The following is a 23,674-nucleotide window of genomic DNA, read 5'->3' as shown; positions in this document are numbered from 1 at the left end:
AGAACACCACTTACATTGATATCCCCTGTACATATGGAGTGAACAGATGGATAGAAAGTTATTGGGAGAAGCAACATAGAACACCAACTTAGATGCTGTTAAGCAAGGAACAAGAAGCGAGTACTCCTGCTAGCTTAGAAAATGGCTGGATTACGGATGTTCAATGTAGAGGATGGAAATAGTTCATTAAAGATGGTATGTTTGGAAAATTTTGCCAAATGGGCAGATAAAGGAAATTAGTTTTGAAACAATGAACATGAAGTTTGTCCCGCCTCATACATAAATTATGGATCTCAAGTTTGGAGTTTTCTTTTCCTTGCCACTTCACCTATACCACATTTCGAGCACCTCAGTGAAAAATAATATTAATCTTACCTTAATCTTCACGTCACTACTGCTTCCTTTAAAATACCTTTTCAGCCTCAAGCTAGCATTATAAGAACAAATTGATACATTATACTTGTTCTACTCGGTAGTGATCTTTCCACTTTCTCATGACATTTGACATTTCATCAATGCTGGACACTTGAACTATTGAACTGTGACTCATGAATAATTGCCTCCATCTTGGAGGAACATCTTTCTTTTGTAGGTCCCTCCTCATCAAGTACTAGTTTATCAACTGCATTGAGTTTGTTACGTGGCCAATCCTTAATGAAAAATACCTTATAGATCATCAACCAGGTTGTAATAGACTTGGCACTGAGCAAGTCCAGCTGGATGGGAAACACTAGTACCTATGAGCTGCAAGGATCCAGGTAGGTAGGTAAAGATGAACATGAACAAAAGTAAGAACATTTGAAAGGAGTAAAAGTGAAAGCATTGATTTTGTGCTTCCATATAGCGCAAGAATTGACATCTCATAGAAATGTGAAATTAAGCATCATGAAAGAATAGAGGATGAGTGATGTGCTAAAGTAAGTATGATTATGGTGAATCCTGATTATGATTATGGTGAATCATGCATGATGACCAGCTGAGTGAGAGAATGGAAAGTAGAAGTGTGTGAGAAAAAACTGAGAGGAGAAAGACAAGACTGGGATACATGAGGAGGAAATGAAAGAACTGCGAAGAGACTTGTCAAGGGAATTTCATAAGAATAGATATTAAAGGCATTGGCCAGGTGATCTACACAATCCTCAATATGGCACTCACAATCCTCAATACTGCACCTGAAGAGGGATCTACAAGGGGGAAGTGCTCAAGGCAGGCTAATTCGAACATACAAGGAACATGCCTCTCGTTTCTACGAGTTCTCCATACTGTAAAAGAGTGGAAAGGTCACTTGCAAAAATTAAAGACAATGCATTTACCGTTTTCATTGTATGAAATTTGTATGGGCAGCTGGTATAAGAGCTGACATGGTTAATGGATACTAGATAATTCAGTCATATCAAATGATTTGCATGGATGACATATGACTTAGCTAAACAATAAACCTCAATTACTCTGCCAGGAATCATTCAGTCCCTCAGATCTGGGAACAACAACAATGTTCTATGGTGCAGTATATCATTATTATTATTTTCAGCAGAACTAGTGCTAATAAATTTCCCAGAAAAGAATAAGTATAGAGGCATGATTATTAAAAAAAAAAAAAAAAAAAATATCATGAATACATGGCCATTACTGAATGTGGACTGCCAAATCTCATATCTCAATCTCAAGTGTATGTTCTAGATGAAATAAAAATGAAGGGTTATCCAGAGTAAAAATTCTATGAATAAGTAAATGAATGAAATGCACTCAACTTCCTGTAAAAGTGGAATCAATTCACAGCAGCTGAATGTGTGCCAGGTTTCAAGAGCAAGAAAGACTGGCTGTAGTAGTGACACCTACATAACACCATGCATCTCTGAAAACAACATATTAAACACATGACTGCATTTCTAAATTAACAGTTAGCTACTTATGTTTTCAACCAGAAAGTTAATTAAATGTCAAAAATTATGTCTCAGATATATAAATGAATGTTAAAAACTGTGTCTAAGACTTTTAAACTGTTTATTAAAGGTTTACAATTTGAAAGTGGAAATATAAAGTTGAACCCTGATTGCTGCTTTGTTTGCTACGTTGATCCCCTGAATGGAGCACACACACTGCAACACATATATACTTAAAAATAATTCTTTCCAACCAGTATGTGAACACAGTTTAATGCTGTTACCACTTGCAGCTTTGTTAAAAGTTATTCTTTCCATTTTATAATCAGCCTGAGTGCTGGTACCATTCTTTCAACACAATTCCCATGAAATTCGGAACCACCATTATTTGCTACATACTTAAGATTTTCTCTGAACATATAATGGCTGAGAGGTGGTCCTATCTTTTATTTTCAGCTATGCACACCTTGAATATTACCACATTGTTCCATTCAAATATTTCTATATATCAGATTCTCCTTCACTTGTTCCATCAATTGTCAGTATGAATTAAGATAACCTATTTTTCTGCATGTAAGTCTACTTATTTCTCTTAAAGGTTCTACCATCATTGGTCATGGAATAAAGAAACTTTTCTTACAGACGAAGACCAAAAGTAGTGAGGATACGAATTTCAGACGTACACAGACGTGCTATTATTAATTTTACAGATAATGTATTTTCAATGCAAAAATTATATGAAGCACATGTAACACCTTTTTTTTTTTCTGATAAAATTAGGACGCATGATTTCTGAACCTCTAAACTTAATGTGTAATGCACATTGTTAATCTACTTCAACACCTTTAATTAAAAAGCATATAAACCATTCTCAAGCCCTGAAGAGAACTTCTTCATCCATGTCAAAATCTTGTACTGTACACTAAGTTATCCAGTGTGAACAGGTTTACAAGAGAATGGTTCAAGCCTGTGGCTAGAAAAGTTCCACAGCAAATTTCTTCCTGAAAACCACCCTGTATCACCTGAAACACATAAACCCTTGTTCTGCCTCTATATTTTCAACTATTTTTGAAACATTGCAGTCATTGCTTGTCTGCACTTTCACTTAAGAGATGTTCCTAATGACTTATCATAATTTTATGTATAAAGGTTGTGCGTTCAGGAGCAGGTTATGTTTCTCATTAGTTCTTTTATATTTTCATCTTATCAAATATTTTCCAATAATTTACAATGAGGCTGTAAAACTTTTCATTATTACCACATTTTCAAATAAAGCCAACAATACGTATGAGTTCACTGAAAACCGACTTGGTTAACATACATTTCCATGTACTGTACTACTCACTACATTATTTTCCAAAACTTGTACAACAAAGATGAACCTTCAGCTTCCTATTACTTAAATTCTCTCTGGCATGTTAATCAGGTCCTCTTCTCTTTCTCAGCCTCATTTAGCTAAGAAAGTGATCCCACTTGTTATGTTTTCTAGTAGTGGCCATCGACTGGGCTCCGACGTCCTCCATAAGATGAACTAGACAAAGAAGAGATAAAGCTTTGTCAACAATTATCTACCGCCACACTTTTCCTGAAATAAAAAATAGATTTCCAACCACATTAATAAGTTTAAGTATCACAACCAGTTCTTCATGAAGAACCACTTTCCCATTTTCTTTGTTATTTCCCCACGATTTTGCAAAAGAAACCATCGAATACTTTTCAATCTTTCATGACATTTCAGATACTAACACAAGTGCTATTTCATGCCTACATTTACGTTTCTCAGGTTATAACCACTGTAACACTTGTTTTCAAGTCAACCACTTTTTCCAGTCACAAAATACTTGCCCAACTGATAATAATTTCAAGACTTCAGAACGATGCCTTACATCATTCTACCTGGAGTATTCCTTGTGTGAGAAGGGCCGCTCAGGGCTATAGTCGCGTGAATCACGAGAACGTGAGGTTCGGAGGACCTCCCTGGATGGGGGAGGGGGAGAGGAGGCAGAGTAGTAGCGAGACGAGCTGCCATACCCACCACCAATTGGCGACCGAGACCTGTAACCACGCTAGCTATGTAACCGATACATCATAATTCTCGTGGGTTTTGCGCTCACTTCACTATTTACTGTTTCCTTCTCAAATCAAAAGAAACAAGAAATAAAATATCATCAGGCAACCCAAGAAGCTAACACAAGCAGGCAAGGATTTCCTTTGAGACATTTTTGCTGAAGTTGGCACACAATATTAGCAAATGAAATTCACCAAATCACTGTTTTCTTTTCTGAAGCATTTCCAGCAGCTGGCAATCTAGGCTATAAATGCTTTCAATCCTTTCTAAGCAATTCTTTCTATATTACTTATCAAATTCATATTGGATAAACACTCAAAGAGTTCCAGTTCCACTACAGTATACCAATATTTCTTGCAAAACTCTTGAAAGGAAAACTTTTCTGTCCATGCACCTTTCGAACATTTCTCTGAATTTTCATTTTCTACAAGTTTACATCTATCATTTATGTGTTCCATTACGAGCCATCTTTCAACTTGCAAAAATTATACTTAATTCTGGTGCCTGATCTTGAGCTCTATTACCATTCCCAATTTCCACGAGGCACAACATTCTTATCATTTTCTATTCTATCTCCATTATTATCAGTGAAGTACAAGTACTGTATGATTTTCTATATTTTCCCTTAGCAACATTTATTTGGAACGCTGTCTTTCCATTGGCTTGACAAAGGCATATATAACAAATCATTCATTGTTTCAGAAAAATGTTCGAAGCATAAAATCATAGTATTTTTCAGCTTGACATTTCCACATCGCATTTATCACATTTTCTTAGTGAAGAGCATCTGCATTGTAAAATGTTCTTTGCATGGAAATGTAACTGTCTTCCTCAAGACGACAAGCTTTCACAATCCATTAGCGTCTTAATTCTTCTCTTCACATCTTCCAAGGTATTTCGATAAAGGAACTCCAGAGTATATTTCCTTGATAATTAAATTTTCATTTCAATCTTATCAAAAAAATAAATAAATAAATAAATAAATAAATGATAAAAAAAATAATAATGATAATAAAATAAAACAGCACGTATATCCAGTGCACGAAATGTAGAATCTTTGTTTTTCCTGTTCCGTAGTCAATACATGCATATTTTAATATATGTATATATGTATGTATATATATATATATATATATATATATATATATATATATATATATATATATATATATATATATATATATATATATATATATATATATATCATTACTACAAATGTAAAAATAGAAACATCAAAAATTTTTTAATCCTATATTCTATGCTATTTAGATAGCATTACTTTGCTAATTGTCCTTATCTTACTGTAAACTGCCATATAAGCCAACACCAATTTCTCATATCGTCTGCCTCTCAATTTATTATATTGCAAAATATATTCAGTAATACCTGCACAATTTTATCAAACCATTTATATGGAAACTGTAACTTTATATTACTGAAAGCATTATCATTTCTTAGTTGTCAAGCTTTCAAACATTTTTCTGAGCACCAGTTACTATTTCCATATTCCTTACTTCCTTCCTTGTCAACTTGTTGGGTTGCTTTAATAAGCATGCAAACTAAAGGAGGCACAAGAAACATAACAAACAAGAAATCTTTCAAAGAAAAGACACTTCAGAATGCACAGGTGCCGGATTCGATACAAAGAACATCACTCCGGACACAGATTATTGAATCCATCACTGCAACTTTCTCTTTTCTGAAAGGTAATTTTTATCTTAAGCCAGCCTTCTGGTTTCTCAAGGATCTCTTTCCCTGTAACTGAGGAGTATTTAAAAAATATGACTGCAAACAATGGAGTTGAATCTGAAAAAGAAATTCTTATCATAAATGTGGCAGGAAGTTTTCTATTGCTATGCTATTTGTTAAGATCCAGGAACTGACATATGATCAGTTTCCACTCTGGCTTTCAAACATTACTTTCACCAGTCATGTGGTAGGCAGTAAGAATCTTAAACTGAAGTTAGTCACTCAACCTTTTTATCTTACTTTTTTCTTAGATAATGAATAAACTTTATCAGTAACTGGCCAAGCAAACTTAAATTCAGCACATGCCAATATCAGTGGCACTTTGTTATGAATCAAGGATCATTAAGAAGTGACTATGTCTTTTGGCCAACATCAAGTGACAGCTCCTGGAGTGGCGAGAGCAGGGTACCTGGTGCGCTGGTAGCCCGGAGAGGCAGAACGATATCGATCAGGTGAATGGCTGACTGGTGAACGGCTGCGCTGGTACTCCTCCCTGCGAGACCCGCTGTAGTTCACATACTTGTCATACTTGTCATCTGAATAGTGGGGCTTGTACTTGTCACCAGAGGGGTAGCGAGAGTAGCCGTTCTCAGCTGGCTTGTCATACGACTTTTCATACTTGTCATAAGAGTAGTTGTCGTAGTTGCTGGAGCCTCCGCTGTAGCCTCCACGTGAAAACCCTCTGGAGTAGCCACTACCACGGGAATAGCCTCCTCCACGGGAATAGCTGCCTCCACGGGAGAAGCCGCCTCCACCTCTGGAGTATCCTCCTCCGCGTGAATAGCCACCTCGACCTCCATATCCACCCCTGTCAGAACCCCTGTAACCCCCTCGAGAAAATCCACCCCTATAACTTCCACCTCCCCTAGGATAGTAGCCTTGACTGCTACTGTAATTGCTTGAATAAAATCCCCCTGCCCCACGACCTCTGGTATATGCCCGACCACGACCACGGCCTCGGCCACGGGGAATTCCTCCTTTCGTCACTCGGGCAGACACTTGAGATCCCATAAAGTTAGCCCCATCCATCTGGTTGGCTGCATATTCTGCATCTCGGGCATCAAAATATTCCACAAATCCTGAACCCGGAGGATCGTAGATAAGGTACACCTTTGCAATCTTGCCATATCGGGAAAACGCCTTATCCACCTGGTCTTTGCGTATATCTTTTGGAAGGTTTTCCAAAAACACTCTAGTGTTTTTGGTTTTACTGAAAAAGACAAACAAAAGAAAAAAATTAATTCAGCATTCATAAAGCTTACTCATTAAAATTAAGCATTATTACAAGAATTTTCCCTTAGCCTATAAGGCTTAATTTATCTTAAATTTGTAAATGCAGATACTACATAGTCCAATAGTACCACAAGGTTTGTAAAAAAAAGTAAATAAATAATAATAATTTCATAAATAAAAATAATAATTCTGTCTGGATGGAGATGGTGTTGCTGAGTCTGATAGTTACCTTCTCCCATGGATGCAAATATGCAATAGTAATACACTTAATATTTCATTGCTAAGTTCTTTTGGCCTCATTCAAATGATCGAACACTTAGTTACCAATGACTTCCACGCAGCAGTCAACTCACTATTGAAGTCTACATGCATGCACACATAGCTGTTTCTTCCTTTACTGTATCTCCTTACAATTCTTGAACTGTAAACATCTTTGTATTTCAATTTCCTTGAAACTTAAATACTGATGTTGATCACAATGAATACAGCAATATCCTCTTTCTACAACGGGTATAGTTGTCATCTCTGATGAGTGACCACAGCCTTATCACAAACATGCATGTTGTTTTCAAGCTCAGAAAGTAATTAATCCTTTAAACTGATTAGCAGCATGTCCTGGATGGAACTACAGAGTAATTCTGTTGTAATCACAATGTTAACAAACAAACTAAGCAATGAAGTGTCAGGTGTCAGCAACATTATATTATATTTGTGGGACTCACATGTCTAACTGCAGAATATTTAGGGATTGCTGCAAAACAATTTGCAAATTAAAATGCTCCACAACTTGGTAAATTGAATTAGTTGAGTTAAATCATCACCACTGGTTGGAAGCTTTATTATCTACTATTGTGTGCCGTGACCTGTAGAACAAAGGCAAATGATCTTTGAGACCAACATTATGGTCCATGTCAAAGGTGATGCCTTTCTGTTTTCCAGATCAGAGACTCAATCCCTACCCAGTCCAAGGCCTCTCATGGTTAAGATTTATCCTCCCTTCAGATTAACTTTTCAATGCTACTATGGAATGCCCAAGGGAGATATTACATGGGTAAATCCAAATCCACATTCCTTTTGCTGTTCAGTGTCTCACTGATGTTTACTTTTTTGTATGTAAGAGAGCCATTGGTCAAGGGCAGCAAAAATTTGTAATAATCAATATAAATAAATAAATAAATAAATAAAAAAATGCCAGTTCCCACGAGATGTCATAAAAATAAAACAAATAAAAAAATTATATATATATATATATATATATATATATATATATATATATATATATATATATATATATATATATATATATATATATATATATATACAGGATAAGTATCTTTAAACCTTCCTCTTATAAGGGTTCCAGTCAAAGGAAGAGGAAATACAGAAGCAGGCAGGGAGTTCCAGAGTTTACCAGACAAAGAGATGAATGACTGAGAATACTGGTTAACTCTTGCATTTGAGGGGAACAGAATAGGGATGAGAAACAGAAGAAAGTCTCATGCAGCAAGGCCATGGGTGGAGGGGAAGCATGCAGTTAGCAAGATCAGAAGAGCAGTTAGCATGAAAATACCAGTAGAAAGCAAAAGAAGCAACACTGCAGCAATGAGAGAGGCTGAAGACATTGCAGCAATGAGAGAGAGAGAGAGAGGCTGAAGACAGTCAGTTAGAGGAGCTTTTGATTCCACCCTGTCTAAGGTAACAGTGTAAGTAGATCCCCCCCTGTGAAACATACTTCATACATGGATGGATAAGGCCCCTGTACAGAATTAGCAGCTGGGAAGTGAGAAAAATGCCTGACTTCAGAGAAGCTGTTTTAGCTTGAGACGAGATGTGAAGTTTCTGGTCTACATTGTAAGTAAAGGACAGGCTGAGGATATTCAATGTAGAAGAGGAGGACAGCTGAGTGTCAGTGAAGAAGAGGGGATAGTTATCTGTAAGGTTGTGTCAAGTTGATAGATAAAGGAATTCAGTTCTTGAGGCATTGAAGAATATCAAGTTTGCTCTGCCCCAATCAGAAATTTTAGAAGGATTAGAAGTCAAGCATTCTGTGCCTTCCCTGCACAAGCTGTTTACTTCCTGAAGGGTTGAATATCTACAAAAAGACATGGAAAAGTGCAGGGTGGTATCATCAGTGTAGGAGTGGATAATACAAAAAGATTTATTTAAATCAATGATGAATAATAGAAAGAGAATGGGTGACAGGACAGAACCCTGAGGAACACCACTGTTTATAGATTTAGAAGAACAATGACCATCTACCACAGCAGTAATAGAACAGTCTGAGAGGAAGCTTGAGATGTAGTTAGAGAAGGATAGAAGCTGTAGAAAGGTAGTTTGGAAATCAAAGCTTTGTGCCAGACTGTGCCAGTCTAAGATAACAACAAAAGTTTTACCAAAATCCCTAAAAAAAAGGATGACCAAGACTCAGTAAGGAGCACCAAATCCCCAGCAGAGTGGCCTTGATGGAACCCATACTGGCAATCAGAAAGAAGGTTGTGAAGTGATAGATGTTTAAGAATCTTTGTTGAGGATAGATTCAAAATTTTAGAGAGGCAGGAAGTCAAAGCAATAAGACGGTACTTTAAAATATTAGAGCAGTCACCCAATTTTTGGAACAGGCTGAACGTAGGCAAATTTCCAGCAAGACGGGAAGGTAGATGTTGATAGACACAGTTGGAAGAGTTTGACTAAGTAAGGTGCAAGCATGGAGGCACAGTTTTGGAGAACAATAGGAGGGACCCTATCAGGTCCATAAACCTTCTGAGGGTTAAGGCCAGTGAGGACATGAAAGGCATCACTGCAAAGAATCTTAATGGGTAGCATGAAGTGGTCAGAGAGGGTGGAGAAGGAGGAACAAGCCCTGAATCGTCCAAGGTGGAGTTTTTAGCAAAAGTTTGGGTGAAGAGTTCAGCTTTAGAGATGGATGAAATACCAGTGGTGCCATCAGGTTTATAAAAAGGAGAGAAAGTTAAAGTAAAGTTACTGGAGGTCTTTTTGGATAGGTGCCTGAAATCACAAGGGGTTAAATCTTGAAAGATTTTTTAAGGAGTTTTTGGCTAGTTGGAGAACAGACTTGTGCCAACACTTTATTTATTAATTGTTCTCCTCACATATTATGTAGGATACTACTATGAACATTTCACTGCCTACCAACCAAAACTACAAAGGCTAAATCAACCTACCATAGCCTTAACTAGACAAATGAAAATTACTGTTGAAAGTGAAACAAAAATTTTCAGTTAAAAGGCAGTAAAAAGAAAGAAAGAAAGAAAGAAAGAAAGAAAGAAAGAAAGAAAGAAAGAAAGAAAGAAAGAAAAATATTAATTAATTAATTAATTAATAATAATAATAATAATAATAATAATAATAATAATAATAATAATAATAATAATAATAATAATAATAATAATAATAATAAAAATAAATAAATAAATAAATAAATAAATAAATATATATATATATATATATATATATATATATATATATATATATATATATATATATATATATATATATATATATATATATATATATATATATATATATATCCTAATAATACAAGTAAATAAACAAATATATAAATATATATATATATATATATATATATATATATATATATATATATATATATATATATATATATATATATATATATATATATATATATATATATATATATATATATATATTTATGAATAAATAAATCCAGCATATTAATCATTAATCCTAGATATGTCAATTCCCAGTGAATATTAATAAGGAGCTTTTCATCTACAGTCAATATCATTTTTCTTTGCTTCATAAATGCAAGATGTCAAATTTCACCATACTGTAACAAAACAATGTCTTTATGAAAGAACATTGTATTGCATATAGTCAAAACTATCCACTCATCTCATATTCTTAATACAGCACTGCGGCTTATGTCTGAACAACACAATCAGATGTCACCAAGATGCCATAAAGCAGAGTAAACAAATGAGGCCCACCACATGTTAAATTATGCAATCTTAAGGAAGCAACAACCTAGGATAGATACACTTAATAATGCTGATAATGGCAAAGAAAGTAGAAATAATCCAATCTGTGTATATACCAGGATGACATCCCATGTTAGGGAATAGCTAAGGCATGGCAGCACACACTCTCTCTCTCAATTTCACAAGCATTTCTTCACATATCAGCCTCTACAACTCTATGAGAGAAAATTAATCATACTCATGTTAAATTTCTACAAGCTACATTTCTGTTCTGTTCATTTCAAACAAAATTTACAACTAAAGGATGTTAATTCCTAGATATAAGAATAACTTAGCTTTTTTCTTTTTTCTTTAATCAAGCATTAGCACAGAGAAAAGCCTTTGCTACCTATCTCTACACAGCTAACAATCTGTAAACCCACCATGATGGAGAACTAGGACAAGAAACACTGCAGCACCTCACAATGAAGAAATGCAATCATAAAGGTACAATCAAGGCTAGAAGTTATGTAACCTAGAGTTCTCACTTCCATCCACTGTTTCATTTTTTAATGCCAACTTCTTTGATCCGCTAATAATCTCCTTACAAAAGGTGACACTTGGTAGATTTTCAGCCGATCTGAGGATTTAAGATGGAGGGGGGTTTGAGCACAGTGGAAGTGAGGGCTGCTTGTTAACTAACTTCCGAGTGAATACTGACAAATGCTGGTGTAGAAAATCAGCAATTACACTAAGACAAGCAGATACCGGTCCAAAATACCGTTTCCTAAGATCCAGTATCCCCTTAGCCATTTTAATGCATCCTCAGTCAACTTATGCTTCACTAAAGTCAACAATGTTAACCTATTATGAAATCCAGTATCACAGTAAAATGCACTCCGCTCACCATAAGAATAATCGCCACCATCACCCTAGAGTCATCCAGGATCAAATTAAAAAGCTATTGAGCATCACCCTACAAAGTCTCACCCAGCACAGCACCTAGACACCCGTACATAATCTCAACCACATAGCCTCACCCTACCCACCTACACAGCATCACCGTAACCACACAGCACAGCCTCACTCTACACAGCCACACAGCATCACCCCAACCACACACCCTAGACCCCTACCCAGCACACAGCACCACCTTCACCCAGCACACCCACACAGCATCACCCTATACACATAACCTCACAGCACCACTCTGGCCACTTTAATCACACAGCATCATCCAGTAAGACCCAGTCAGCGTCACCCCTAAAAAGCCGTCCGAAGTCCCCCCCGTCCGCCACTTGCAATTTTGTCCCGGCGATTCCAAGCTAAGTCAGCGCACGGGTGGGTTAAGCCTCCTATGCACTCCCTGGGTTAAGCCGCTTGTGTCCTGGGTCAGTACAAGCACAATGGGGTGGTGTTGTTCTTACTCTTCACTCAGATTGCCCTCCATGCTGAACGGTGCAAATGGCGTCGCTTTCCACCGCTCGATGAAAACAGGCAAATTAAGGCCGCCCCTGTACCACCAATACAATCACTCTTCTGTATTACTTCTCTTCGGTATCTAAGGACACCTATGTCGTGTACTTGGCCTCTAAGTATGTGTATGCAGGTGTAAGGTGCCTAAGTGTAATTTAATTTAGTGTTTCGGTGGTGGTGTTGGAGGTTATTTGACTCGAGGGAAAGGCCGCGGGTTTTGAATGTGGCGTCTGTCTTGCCTCCTTAAGCCGGGTTGCTGGATGTACTATCAATTTGCTCCATTTCCACTATTCCATACCCTAATTCAATCATTCTTGCTATCAGAAATTTATATACATATAAATCTATCCCATTACAAAAAGTGAAAGCCACTTATAACTGCCTATGAGTATTATTTCGTATGAGTCAAAGTTACTGCGGTATTGGTCCCTCTTGAAACAGTTGTTATTAGGGTCGTCATTACTATCACTTAGGTCCTCAAATCTTATATCATAATGCCATGAAACTGGCGAAGTTCTATTAAAAGGCAGGGTTCACAAAAGGAGTTAACTGAGTCAGTATACTCTTACAACTGCAAATGGAAAGATAGATAGATAGACAGATATATATATACATACAAATTGGTAGATAATATAGCTTAACAGATGTATCAGTAAGATAGACAAATAGGTAGGTTGGTAAGCAGGTAGGTGAGTAAATAGAAAGATAAATAATTACATACATAAAAAGGTAGACAGATAGATAGACATACATAGCTAGACAAATAGGTATAGGTAGGCAGACAGATGAAATGACTTATTTATCAGTGCGATTGGAAACCAATCAAGACATATAGCTGAATATATATATATATATATATATATATATATATATATATATATATATATATATATATATATATATATATATATATATATATATATATATATATATATATATATATATATATATATATATATATATATATATATATATATATTTTTTTTTTTTTTTTTTTTTTTTTTTTTTTATGTAAGAGGGACACTGGCCAAGGGCAACAAAAATCCAATAAAAAAAATGCCCACTGAAATGCCAGTCCCATAAAAGGATCAAAGCAGTAGTCAAAAATTGATGAATAAGTTTCTTGAGACCTCCCTATTGAAGGAATTCAAGTCATAGGAAGGTGGAAATACAGAAGCAGGCAGGGAGTTCCAGAGTTTACCAGAGAAAGGGATGAATGATTGAGAATACTTGTTAACTCTTGCGTTAGAGAGGTGGACAGAATAGGGGTGAGAGAAAGAAGAAAGTCTTGTGCAGCGAGGCCGCGGAAGGAGGGGAGGCATGCAGTTAGCAAGATCAGAAGAGCAGTTAGCATGAAAATAGCGGTAAAAGACAGCTAGAGATGCAACATTGCGGCGGTGAGAGAGAGGCTGAAGACAGTCAGTTAGAGGAGAGGAAGTGATGAGACGAAAAGCTTTTGATTCCACCCTGTCTAGAAGAGCAGTATGAGTGGAACCCCCCCAGACATGTGAAGCATACTCCATACATGGACGGATAAGGCCCTTGTACAGAGTTATCAGCTGGGGGATGAGAAAAACTGGCGGAGCCGTCTCAGAACACCTAACTTCATAGAAGCTGTTTTAGCTGGAGATGAGATGTGAAGTTTCCAGTTCAGATTATAAGGACAGACTGAGGATGTTCAGTGTAGAAGAGGGGGATAGTTAAGTGTCACTGAAAAAAGAGGGGATAGTTGTCTGGAAGGTTGTGTTGAGTTGATAGATGGAGGAATTGAGTTTTTGAGGCATTGAACAATACCAAGTTTGCTCTGCCCCAATCAGAAATTTTAGAAATATCAGAAGTCAAGTGTTCTGTGGCTTCCCTGCGTGAAATGTTTACCTCCTAAAGGGTTGGATGTCTATGAAAAGACGCGGAAAAGTGCAGGGTGGTATCATCAGCGTAGGAGTGGATAGGGCAAGAAGTTTGGTTTAGAAGATCATTAATGAATAATAAGAAGAGAGTGGGTGACAGGACAGAACCCTGAGGAACACCACTGTTAATAGATTTAGGAGAAGAACAGTGACCGTCTACCACAGCAGCAATAGAACGGTCAGAAAGGAAACTTGAGATGAAGTTACAGAGAGAAGGATAGAAACCGTAGGAGGGTAGTTTGGAAATCAAAGCTTTGTGCCAGACTCTATCAAAAGCTTTTGATATGTCCAAGGTAACAGCAAAAGTTTCACCAAAATCTCTAAAAGAGGATGACCAAGACTCAGTAAGGAAAGCCAGAAGATCACCAGTACAGCGGCCTTGACGGAACCCATACTGGCGATCAGATAGAAGGTTGTGAAGTGATAGATGTTTAAGAATCTTCCTGTTGAGGATAGATTCAAAAACTTTAGATAGGCAGGAAATTAAAATAATAGGACGGTAGTTTGAGGGATTAGAACGGTCACCCTTTTTAGGAACAGGTTGAATGTAGGAAAACTTCCAGCAAGAAGGAAAGGTAGATATTGACAGACAGAGCTGAAAGAGTTTGACTAGGCAAGATGCAAGCACGGAGGCACAGTTTCGGAGAACAATAGGAGGGACCCCATCAGGTCCATAAGCCTTTCGAGGGTTTAGGCCAGCAAGGGCATGGAAAACATCATTGCGAAGAATTTTAATACGTGGCATGAAGTAGTCAGAGGGTGGAGAAGAGGGAGGAACAAGCCCAGAATCGTCCAAGGTAGCGTTTTTAGCAAAGGTTTGAGCGAAGAGTTCAGCTTTAGAAATAGATGTGATAGCAGTGGTACCATCTGGTTGAAATAGATGAGGGAAAGAAGAAGCAAAGTTATTGGAGATATTTTTGGCTAGATGCCAGAAATCACGAGGGGAGTTAGATCTTGAAAGGTTTTGACATTTTCTGTTAATGAAGGAGTTTTTGGCTAGTTGGAGAACAGACTTGGCATGGTTCTGGGCAGAAATATAAAGTGCATGAGATTCTGGTGATGGAAGGCTTAAGTACCTTTTGTGGGCCACCTCTCTATCATGTATAGCACGAGAACAAGCTGTGTTAAACCAAGGTTTAGAAGGTTTAGGACAAGAAAAAGAGTGAGGAATGTACGCCTCCATGCCAGACACTATCACCTCTGTTATGCGCTCAGCACACAAAGACGGGTTTCTGACACGGAAGCAGTAGTCATTCCAAGGAAAATCAGCAAAATACCTCCTCAGGTCCCCCCAACTAGCAGAGGCAAAACGCCACAGGCACCTTCGCTTAGGGGGATCCTGAGGAGGGATTGGAGCGATAGGACAAGATAAAGATATGAGATTGTGATCGGAGGAGCCCAACGGAGAAGAAAGGGTGACTGCATAAGCAGGATTAGAGGTCAGGAAAAGGTCAAGAATGTTGGGCGTATCTCCAAGACGGTCAGGAATACGAGTAGGGTGTTGCACCAATTGCTCTAGGTCATGAAGGATAGCAAAGTTGTAGGCTAGTTCACCAGGATGGTCAGTGGAGGGACCATTATTACATACTTTCTTACAATATTCTCAGCATTTTTTTCCAATCTGTTTAGATCTAAACACTAATTATTTTTCACCACACCTACCTTGCCTCATTCTGTCTGATCATTGTTTCTACAGCAATATAGTGCTGTATCAATTCACTCTGAATTTTCTCCTTTCAAACTCTTCCAACAGACATTTTAGTCTCTCATTTGAATCAGCTAACAATTACATCTGTAAAAAGCAGTTTATATTTCTTTCAACATTCACTTCTTACATTACCATTTATGTATGCATCCAACAACCAAGGGGACATCATATATCTGTGCCTCTACCCTACTCAACTATTCAAAAGAACTACTCACACTACTTCAGATTCTAGACAAATAAATAAATACACAAAACAGTAACTAATCAGCTTTTTATTATAATTTCTTGTTTGGAAGACTACAGCCATATACAAACCACTGCATACAAAGGACCAAATTGCTATTTCTTCCCAGTCACTAATACAAACTTAAGTAAATTTTCTGTGGATTAATAATATGCAAGGAAGACTGTCCATCTTTATCTCCAGGAAGAAATGTTATCATAACAGTACTACCCAACAGATGTCAATTCAGCTTTGTAGGTATATGTTGATGTGCTTATCATTCGGTAGAAATTAAACAAATGAAGCAATGTTTCCTTTATTATCAAGTGTTTAGAAGCAGAATTGTGAGTCGTCAGCTTGCTTTCTTGTGTTGGATCAAATTGCAACTGTTACAGCATGCCAAGGAAAGTGCTGGAAGGAGAGGAGCAAAAATTATTTCTAGAGAAATGTACACACCATCACTTACAAATAGAAGAGTACATTTACAAATACAAATTTACTTGACAGATGATACAATGACTATTGCAATGCACTCAAACATAAAAAATCTTTACTTACAAAAGTGAGTGGTCTAATGTGAAGACACAATAAACTGAAAATCTACTGCTAAAAAAGTTCTTGAAGTCTTAACATGCATTATCGACAATTCTATATGACCTGTTATAATTACTTGGGTTAATGGTCTTACCTGAATTAGAAAGGTTTTCATGTGCAGGATTTAATCTACTTCAGTTGAGACAGTCCAGCTCTCATGATCTCATCCACAATGAGGAGGTTACGGGCAATTACAGAGCTGTTGGTAGAAAATGCATCATTCTACCTTCCTTTCTTGTAAAACAGACTAGAGGATTTACAAAACATTGGATGACTTAGAAATGACAAGACATGTTATGGTAACATGAATAATTAAAGTAAAATTTAAACAAAAATCTTAAATAGAAAAGCATACTTGTACAGCTAAACTTACCAAGCATCCAGCATGTGCCTCTTAACACAATAGTTATCAAATATGCCAGCATCAACTGGGTTAAGTGCTTCACCAGTAGCAATATCTAGTCCAACAGGAGTACCAGCACTGGCTTTGAATTCTTCCCTCAGCTTCACCAGGCTGTCCATGGGGTCATATCCACTATTACTAGCTGGAAGGAAGATGAAAAAGAGTTGATATCATAAAGGTAACTAATGTTTCATGCACACATATATCTATACTGTCACCATCATTATGCAGAGCAGGTTCCAGGTCTCCATTGGACACACCTGAGGAGAACGGAATATTGTGTCCATTTTGAAAAAGGCAAGAAAGAAGGTTCGTAGCAGATTAGCCTATTTCCATGACTAAGGAGGAACTTCCTTAATCATTATCATTTGGAAGACATTCATACATATTTGTTATTTCAGCCTTCTTAACACCAGTCTGCCAAGTGGCACTGCCTCTGGCAGCCTCCCTTCAAATGTTTATCTAGATCTTTGAGATCCTTTTCACTTAATTCTTAACTTTCACAAAGTTTCTGCCTGAGGACTAACAAACCACAAACCACACATGTTTGCTTCCATGTGAATACACAAATGTGAGTAGTGTTGACTAGTGAGAACTTTAAAATTTAAAATAACAGCTTTTGGAGTGACACAACTCAACTCTCAAAAACAATTTCGATGATTCATGATCTCCTGCATATACATTACAATTAAAGTTACATCATTATTGCTTCCCTAAACTATGGATAAATATTTTGACACACCATGTATAAGTATGGGGCACTTTGTAGGAAGTACCCTGCATCTGCTGTGGTCTAAGGATAGGAGTAGGTATGAGAGAGGGAATATTTTCATTACGAAAGGACAAGGGAAAAACCAGTGCATGCAGTAAGGCCTTGCTGTGGAAGTATGTAGCCAGTTGTGCTATGCCCAAGCTCCTGAGATGGAGTAAGGTGGTCCACAAGACAATCCCTTTCCACCCAGGGCTGATGGGGATAAGAATGCAAATTATGTGAATGAAGTGAATGTGTGTGTGTGTGTGTGTGTGTGTGTGTGTGTGGCGCTTTGTCTGGGGCAGGGATCTTCAAAGTACAGGTTGGAACCCAATACTGGGTCCAAAGTCTTTCTTGAGAGGCCTTTTAGATCCTCAACTTACTATCCTGCATGCTGCACACATCCTAATTCTATGTGCTTACCAAGAGTTTTAGGGATGACAAGAAGGGCATCTGCAAATGCACGCACACCATATCGTGCACGGCCCTTCACCTCATTCTCATACTTTATCAGTGCATCATAAGCAGCAACCTGGAGGGGAAAAAAGAAAACAATAAAAAAACAAATTTCATACAAGTTTTACCAACAATACCGACAAGTCCTACCAGAATAAAACATTCAATGCCACCATCTTACAGCATGCACAAGGATCAGTTTTCAATCTTTCCAAAAGACTTACCTCAAAGGCACCTGCTCCAGGAACAAGAGAACCATCATCCAATGCATTCTTAATTGCCCTTAAACCATCCCTGATGGCATCTTTGGTCTGGGTGAGGGTGTGCTTGTATGGACCCTTGATCAGGATGGTTACACTGTGAGGGTTCTTCAGATCTTCTACAAAGGTATACTTTGTTTCTCCCTGAAAAGATAACAACCATTGTTATCAGTCACTGTGACCTCAGTGTAGGACAAAGGCTTCCCAACAAACTATTCATCCCAAACAATAAAACTCTTCTGAACTCCTTAAAAGCTGTCATTTTTCCTCTACACTCCCACAATCTTGATGTTTTACTGCATTCTACTCCCACTCCAGCTTCTGGTACTCACTTCATCTCTTGAGCTCAACTCCCTTTCAAGTCTTCCCTATATTATTTGCTATGCCCAGAACCACAAAGATAAGGTTTTCAGTACAAAATTACTTACCAGAACATGTTCATACACACTGCCAGCATAACCCAAGCAGTCTGGAGTAAGATCATCGAAGCTGTTCATGGCCATCCCACCGCAGGCTAGGGCAAGCCTCTCCATGTTGCGGCGCTTGGCCCTCCTCAGGCCCATGATGCCTTCCTTGGCCAACATATCCAGGGACATAGGGTCAATACCCTTCTGGTTGATCACCACAAACATGTCTTTGTTGCCAGTACAGACCTTCTTCTTCAGCTCAATAACTTTCTTCACTCTGAAAATTTCGTGCATTTAGTATTACAAGAATACCATTTATGGAGGAATAAAACACAAGTATCTTTTCTTCATGGTCATCATCACATCATTTCAAGATGACAAAAGTGCCTAAACCAAGACTGCTTTTCATAAGATGCTTCCTCCTGTGGCATTGTGAATAGAACAGGTTACTTTAAGAATGCATGTCAATGGTAACAGACTCTCTACATACAACTAAATACTTACCGTTCTTCAATGAACTCCCTCTCTGCACCAACCAACTTCTCCCTTTCTTCTGCTGACTTGTAGAAGAAACCTGAAGTAACTTCTGTCTTCTCATACTCCATGGACACATTACAGGTGAGGATGTGAGCATTGGTGGCACGCTTGGGCATGTCAGGATGTCGGCCACCATGATCTAACACCAGACCTTTCACTAGCTGGGTGTCTAGTTCTGTTTTGTGCTGCATAAAACAAGACAAACACATTAATTCTCATAATGACTGTAGTACCTTAAAAAATAAAATAAAATGAAATAAATAAACAGAAAAAATTCCAGATATGATAGTCACTCCATTTTTCTCAGCAAATTTGTCAAGAAAGCAGATTTTGTTTTTTAAATATAAGTGCAACTGTCATATACAATGCTCAACTATATAAACACTCATTTCTCTACAAAACCATTCTTATTATTCAAGACTACAATAACAGCATCCTTGAAAAATAAATAAATAAAACCTGACATGTCTTCAATATATTGGTTATGCCAACAGACTTTCTGAATCGAATATATACACATCACACACAATTACTAGATACTCATACAAGCTACTTCAAAATTTGCAATTAACTGTCAAAAAATTAAAATGTGCTAATCTTTCATTTTCACTATTGTTCTGTCTCTTCATCTTGTAAAACTTTCATGTTATACTAAAATAAAGTAGTAGCAGCAATACAAACCTGCATATCCATGACCTCCACCATGTGCAAGTCCAAAGGCTTGCCTTCCTCCTTGATGGCCAGGACTGCATCAACACACACTTCAGTCAGCTTGTCAGCCAAATCGGAATGAACTTTGGTGCGGAGGGCAGTGCGAGCAACTTGGCAGAGACGTTCACGGGTGATCTCTTCACTCATTCTGACCTTATCAAGCACTTCTTGAGCCTTCACCTGTTGCAAGATTATAACCACTCCCTTACTAATATAAAAATGACTGAACAGTCACTAACAAATGACATAACTTGATAAGCAAAACAGTGAAACAATCATGTATGGCAAACAAGAATAAGATGACTAATGTTAATTAAAGTAGATAATGTTTTGAATATCATTACACTGGTGCTTTGACTATGTTTGTGAATATGTTCATAGTAAAATAACATGCTTAGTTTAGGTAGTTGCTCAGATCATGGGTTTCTGTAATATCCTGTACTGAAGTAATACTCACTTTGGCCATATCAAACCCTTCAGCAATTAATCTTGGGTGTAGGCCCTCTTGAATTTGGATTTCTGCTTGCTTCAGCATCTCACCAATGAGGAGAACTGTTGAGGTAGTGCCATCTCCGATGACATCATCCTGGGCAGTGCAGGCCTTGGCAATCATGCTGGCCGTAGGGTGCTGAATTTGCTGCAGAACGAAAATGAAAAATGTAGCAAAGTCTTATGAAATATCTGTTAACAGAAATAGTTTTGAAGACTGACCAAAAGCAATGATTTGCAAGACAAATGGTGGCAGAGAAATGAAAAAACATTACAACTCAGGAATAAGTTACGTTGCCACAGTAAGTGAATGCCTTCTGACTAAAACTTACCACTTACATTTTCCTATAGACTTGGCAACATGCATGAACTCATAAGTGACAGTAACCTGCACATCTCACCATCTCCAGGGAACAGGCCACAGCAAAGCACCATACACCACCACCCTCCCTCCCATCCAGCCTGGCATGACTCACCATTTCGTGAAGCAGAATATTTCCATCTTTGGTGATCTTGATATCCCCGGCGCCGGACACCAGCCTGGAAGGAAGAGGAACCCGTGAGATAAATACTGCGGTCACTGTTCACTCCCTACACACAGGTACCACAACCCCCGCCACACAAACTTCACAATGAGTGGCAGAGGTGTTAACAATCCTGCAATGACTCGTCTTTTAGCACTTATTGCGTTATCATTATTCTTACGGCCTAAAGCTGACAAAATTACGTAGCTCTGTAATCTGTGGAGAGACTTCGGGGTAAGACTTTTAACATACACGATTAAGAACAAGAACTGTCATTTCTAAATATGGTAAATCCACACCTACCTCTATGCCACACAGATAACCCCTCAGAATATAGCAATAATTACTGAGATCACCTGAATAAGACAAATGTACACACCAAAACAACTTACTTCAGCTATAAATAAATAAGGCATGACTAATACCCAATAATCAACACGCCCAAGGAAACACGTGTATTTTGAACTCACATTTTCATGGTGCCCTTTGGTCCTAGGTTAGTTCTGAGGACATCCTGGATTCCCCTCGCACCAGAAATGTTGATAGAGAGGGCCTGGGCAGCCCTAGCCACCTCAGCTTTAGGGTTTAAGGTCTTAATAGCAGCCATCCTAACAGCACGTCTTGTCTTGCCTGCACTGAGCTCGCCGGGTTCCAATACTCTTCTCTGTCTACTGTTGTCTCTGGTCATATGGCGCTTTATCCCCTTAACTATCCGCCTAAAATTATATGATTATTTGAATGGAACTGCTGGGAATTATTATACTTTAATTTTGTTTGGATTTTTATATGTTTTGGGTTGAATATTTTTAACTCCTCAACTTATGTTATTTATAGTGATTTAACTCCTTGGTTATCTAGTTTGTGCCCTGAAAATACATGATTCCTTAAATAAAACTGTTGTGTGTTCCGATAGTATTGTTTTATTTGATTTTTATATATTTGTTGAACATTTTTGATTCATCAACTTATATTTTCTACAGCAATTTATCCTTCTCCATTATCTAGTTAGTGCCTTGAAACTATATAATTGCTTGCATAAAAAAAAATACTAGGTGTTTTTTTCATCGTATCGGGATTTTATTGTTTCTTTTCTTTCTTTTTTTTTTAGTTATTTTCTGAAGACTTCACTGCTCAACTCTGCTTCTGGAAGGCTCTCGGAGCGCCACCCACACCAAAATATTGTCTGTTTTTTTTTTTTAGCGCTGTTTGATAAAAGGGTGACTTCAGATTTTTATTGCTACAGGATGTTTATTCCATTGGTATGTTATCATCTGATTAATCATACAAATTGATAATGTCCTTTACTACTTGTTCTCTTTTCTATTTAGCATCATCATCATTGTCATCATCAGGAGAGAGAGAGAGAGAGAGAGAGAGAGAGAGAGAGAGAGAGAGAGAGAGAGAGAGAGAGAGAGAGAGAGAGAGAGAGAGAGTAAAACATCAATTAATGAAAAGGCTAGTACTACAGCTCAACCTATTCCCTCACCTAGACAAAACTACTCACAGCTGTCAACACCAACCATAACTTTATCCATCCTCCTAAAAATTTCAAAAGGAGGCTGGATAAATTTTTACAGATGCTGATGACAGGTTTTTAAGTACTCAGGAGCTGCCTTGCTTCCGGTCATCTGCTGACTTTTACTAGTCTTATTTCATCCTGTTGTTGTGTCTTCTTTTGGCATCTAACTCTTTTAAACAGTATTCACAATCCTTCATACGAAACAGCGACCGGATTTTTAAACATTTTTATGCTTTTATAAGTTTCAATAAACTTTAGGTGGAAGGTATTGGGGCTCTCAGGTGTGCTATCATGATTTTAATGATAGTTCAACAAAATTTCTGCACTAGCAATGGTAAAAAAAAAAAAAAAAAAAATCTGACACCCCTGTGTATAGCCGCCTCTTACATAATACTAAAGTAGTTATAATGAGAGTATAATGATTTCAAATTACAGACCTTGCACCTCAACTTTTGCTTAGTGAGTTTCCATAAAAGTAAACGCTTATTTCGTACTATTTATTTATTTATTTATTTTAGTATGTAGGCTTCCAGTTTGGTTTCCCTTGGCAAATAAAAATCTTACTTTTTGTGTTTAGCGTCTTGATTTTTTTTTCTTCCTCTCCCTTCTCTGTCGATATAGATGTAGCCATAGCCAGCCTTAAACTTTCTCTCTCTCTCTCTCTCTCTCTCTCTCTCTCTCTCTCTCTCTCTCTCTTTGGGTCCGTTATATCTTTTAGTGCTAAATTCCCTATTGTTTCATTTGCTACAATAAAGAATATGTAGATTATGCTGAACATTTAGTACAATCTCTCTTAGTGTGTGTGTGTGTGTGTGTG

General features: G+C 37.5%; 3 protein-coding genes and 1 long non-coding RNA gene across 8 annotated transcripts in view; 1 reads left to right on the top strand and 3 right to left on the bottom strand.

Annotated features, from left to right (window-relative positions):
- Positions 1–1,987: 1,987 nt before the first annotated feature.
- Positions 1,988–12,477, bottom strand: LOC135101373 (RNA-binding protein Rsf1-like). 4 transcript variants are annotated; one of them, XM_064005268.1, is made up of 4 exons: positions 12,320–12,477; positions 6,110–6,910; positions 3,770–3,938; positions 1,988–3,414 (listed from the first exon to the last, which is right to left on the bottom strand). In XM_064005268.1, exons 1-3 carry the CDS (start codon positions 12,340–12,342, stop codon positions 3,776–3,778), a joined length of 987 nt encoding a protein of 328 aa, XP_063861338.1. In that variant the 5' UTR covers positions 12,343–12,477; the 3' UTR covers positions 1,988–3,414; positions 3,770–3,775. The 4 variants fall into 4 exon arrangements, with proteins under 4 accessions (XP_063861338.1, XP_063861337.1, XP_063861341.1 ...); XM_064005267.1 differs by having other exon boundaries at positions 3,780–3,938; XM_064005270.1 differs by having other exon boundaries at positions 3,275–3,414; positions 3,729–3,938.
- Positions 12,478–16,509: 4,032 nt separating this feature from the next.
- Positions 16,510–22,041, bottom strand: LOC135101370 (T-complex protein 1 subunit zeta-like). Its single transcript, XM_064005265.1, has 11 exons — positions 21,809–22,041; positions 21,291–21,354; positions 20,783–20,962; positions 20,296–20,505; positions 19,582–19,799; positions 19,099–19,354; positions 18,635–18,814; positions 18,378–18,486; positions 17,174–17,345; positions 16,895–16,999; positions 16,510–16,617 (listed from the first exon to the last, which is right to left on the bottom strand). Exons 1-10 carry the CDS (start codon positions 22,024–22,026, stop codon positions 16,930–16,932), a joined length of 1,677 nt encoding a protein of 558 aa, XP_063861335.1. The 5' UTR covers positions 22,027–22,041; the 3' UTR covers positions 16,510–16,617; positions 16,895–16,929.
- A 92-nt stretch (positions 22,042–22,133) lies between these two features.
- LOC135101371 (uncharacterized) overlaps positions 22,134–23,674 on the top strand; it is a 4,909-nt gene continuing 3,368 nt past the window's right edge. The window contains exon 1 of the long non-coding RNA XR_010269241.1: positions 22,134–22,597. This is a non-coding gene — a long non-coding RNA (uncharacterized LOC135101371). The remainder of the gene's footprint in view (positions 22,598–23,674) is intronic.
- LOC135101369 (uncharacterized) overlaps positions 22,703–23,674 on the bottom strand; it is a 10,324-nt gene continuing 9,352 nt past the window's right edge. For both annotated transcript variants that reach the window (XM_064005264.1, XM_064005263.1), the window contains exon 14: positions 22,703–23,674. This exon is cut by the window's right edge and continues 778 nt beyond it. The gene's annotated coding sequence lies outside the window, so the exon portion shown is untranslated.

Source organism: Scylla paramamosain, chromosome 6 (genome assembly GCF_035594125.1).
Source record: "Scylla paramamosain isolate STU-SP2022 chromosome 6, ASM3559412v1, whole genome shotgun sequence".
NCBI classification, from domain to species: domain Eukaryota; kingdom Metazoa; phylum Arthropoda; class Malacostraca; order Decapoda; family Portunidae; genus Scylla; species Scylla paramamosain.
The sequence above is the reverse complement of the archived record's forward strand: the minus strand, read 5'-3'. Positions and strand labels throughout refer to the sequence as shown.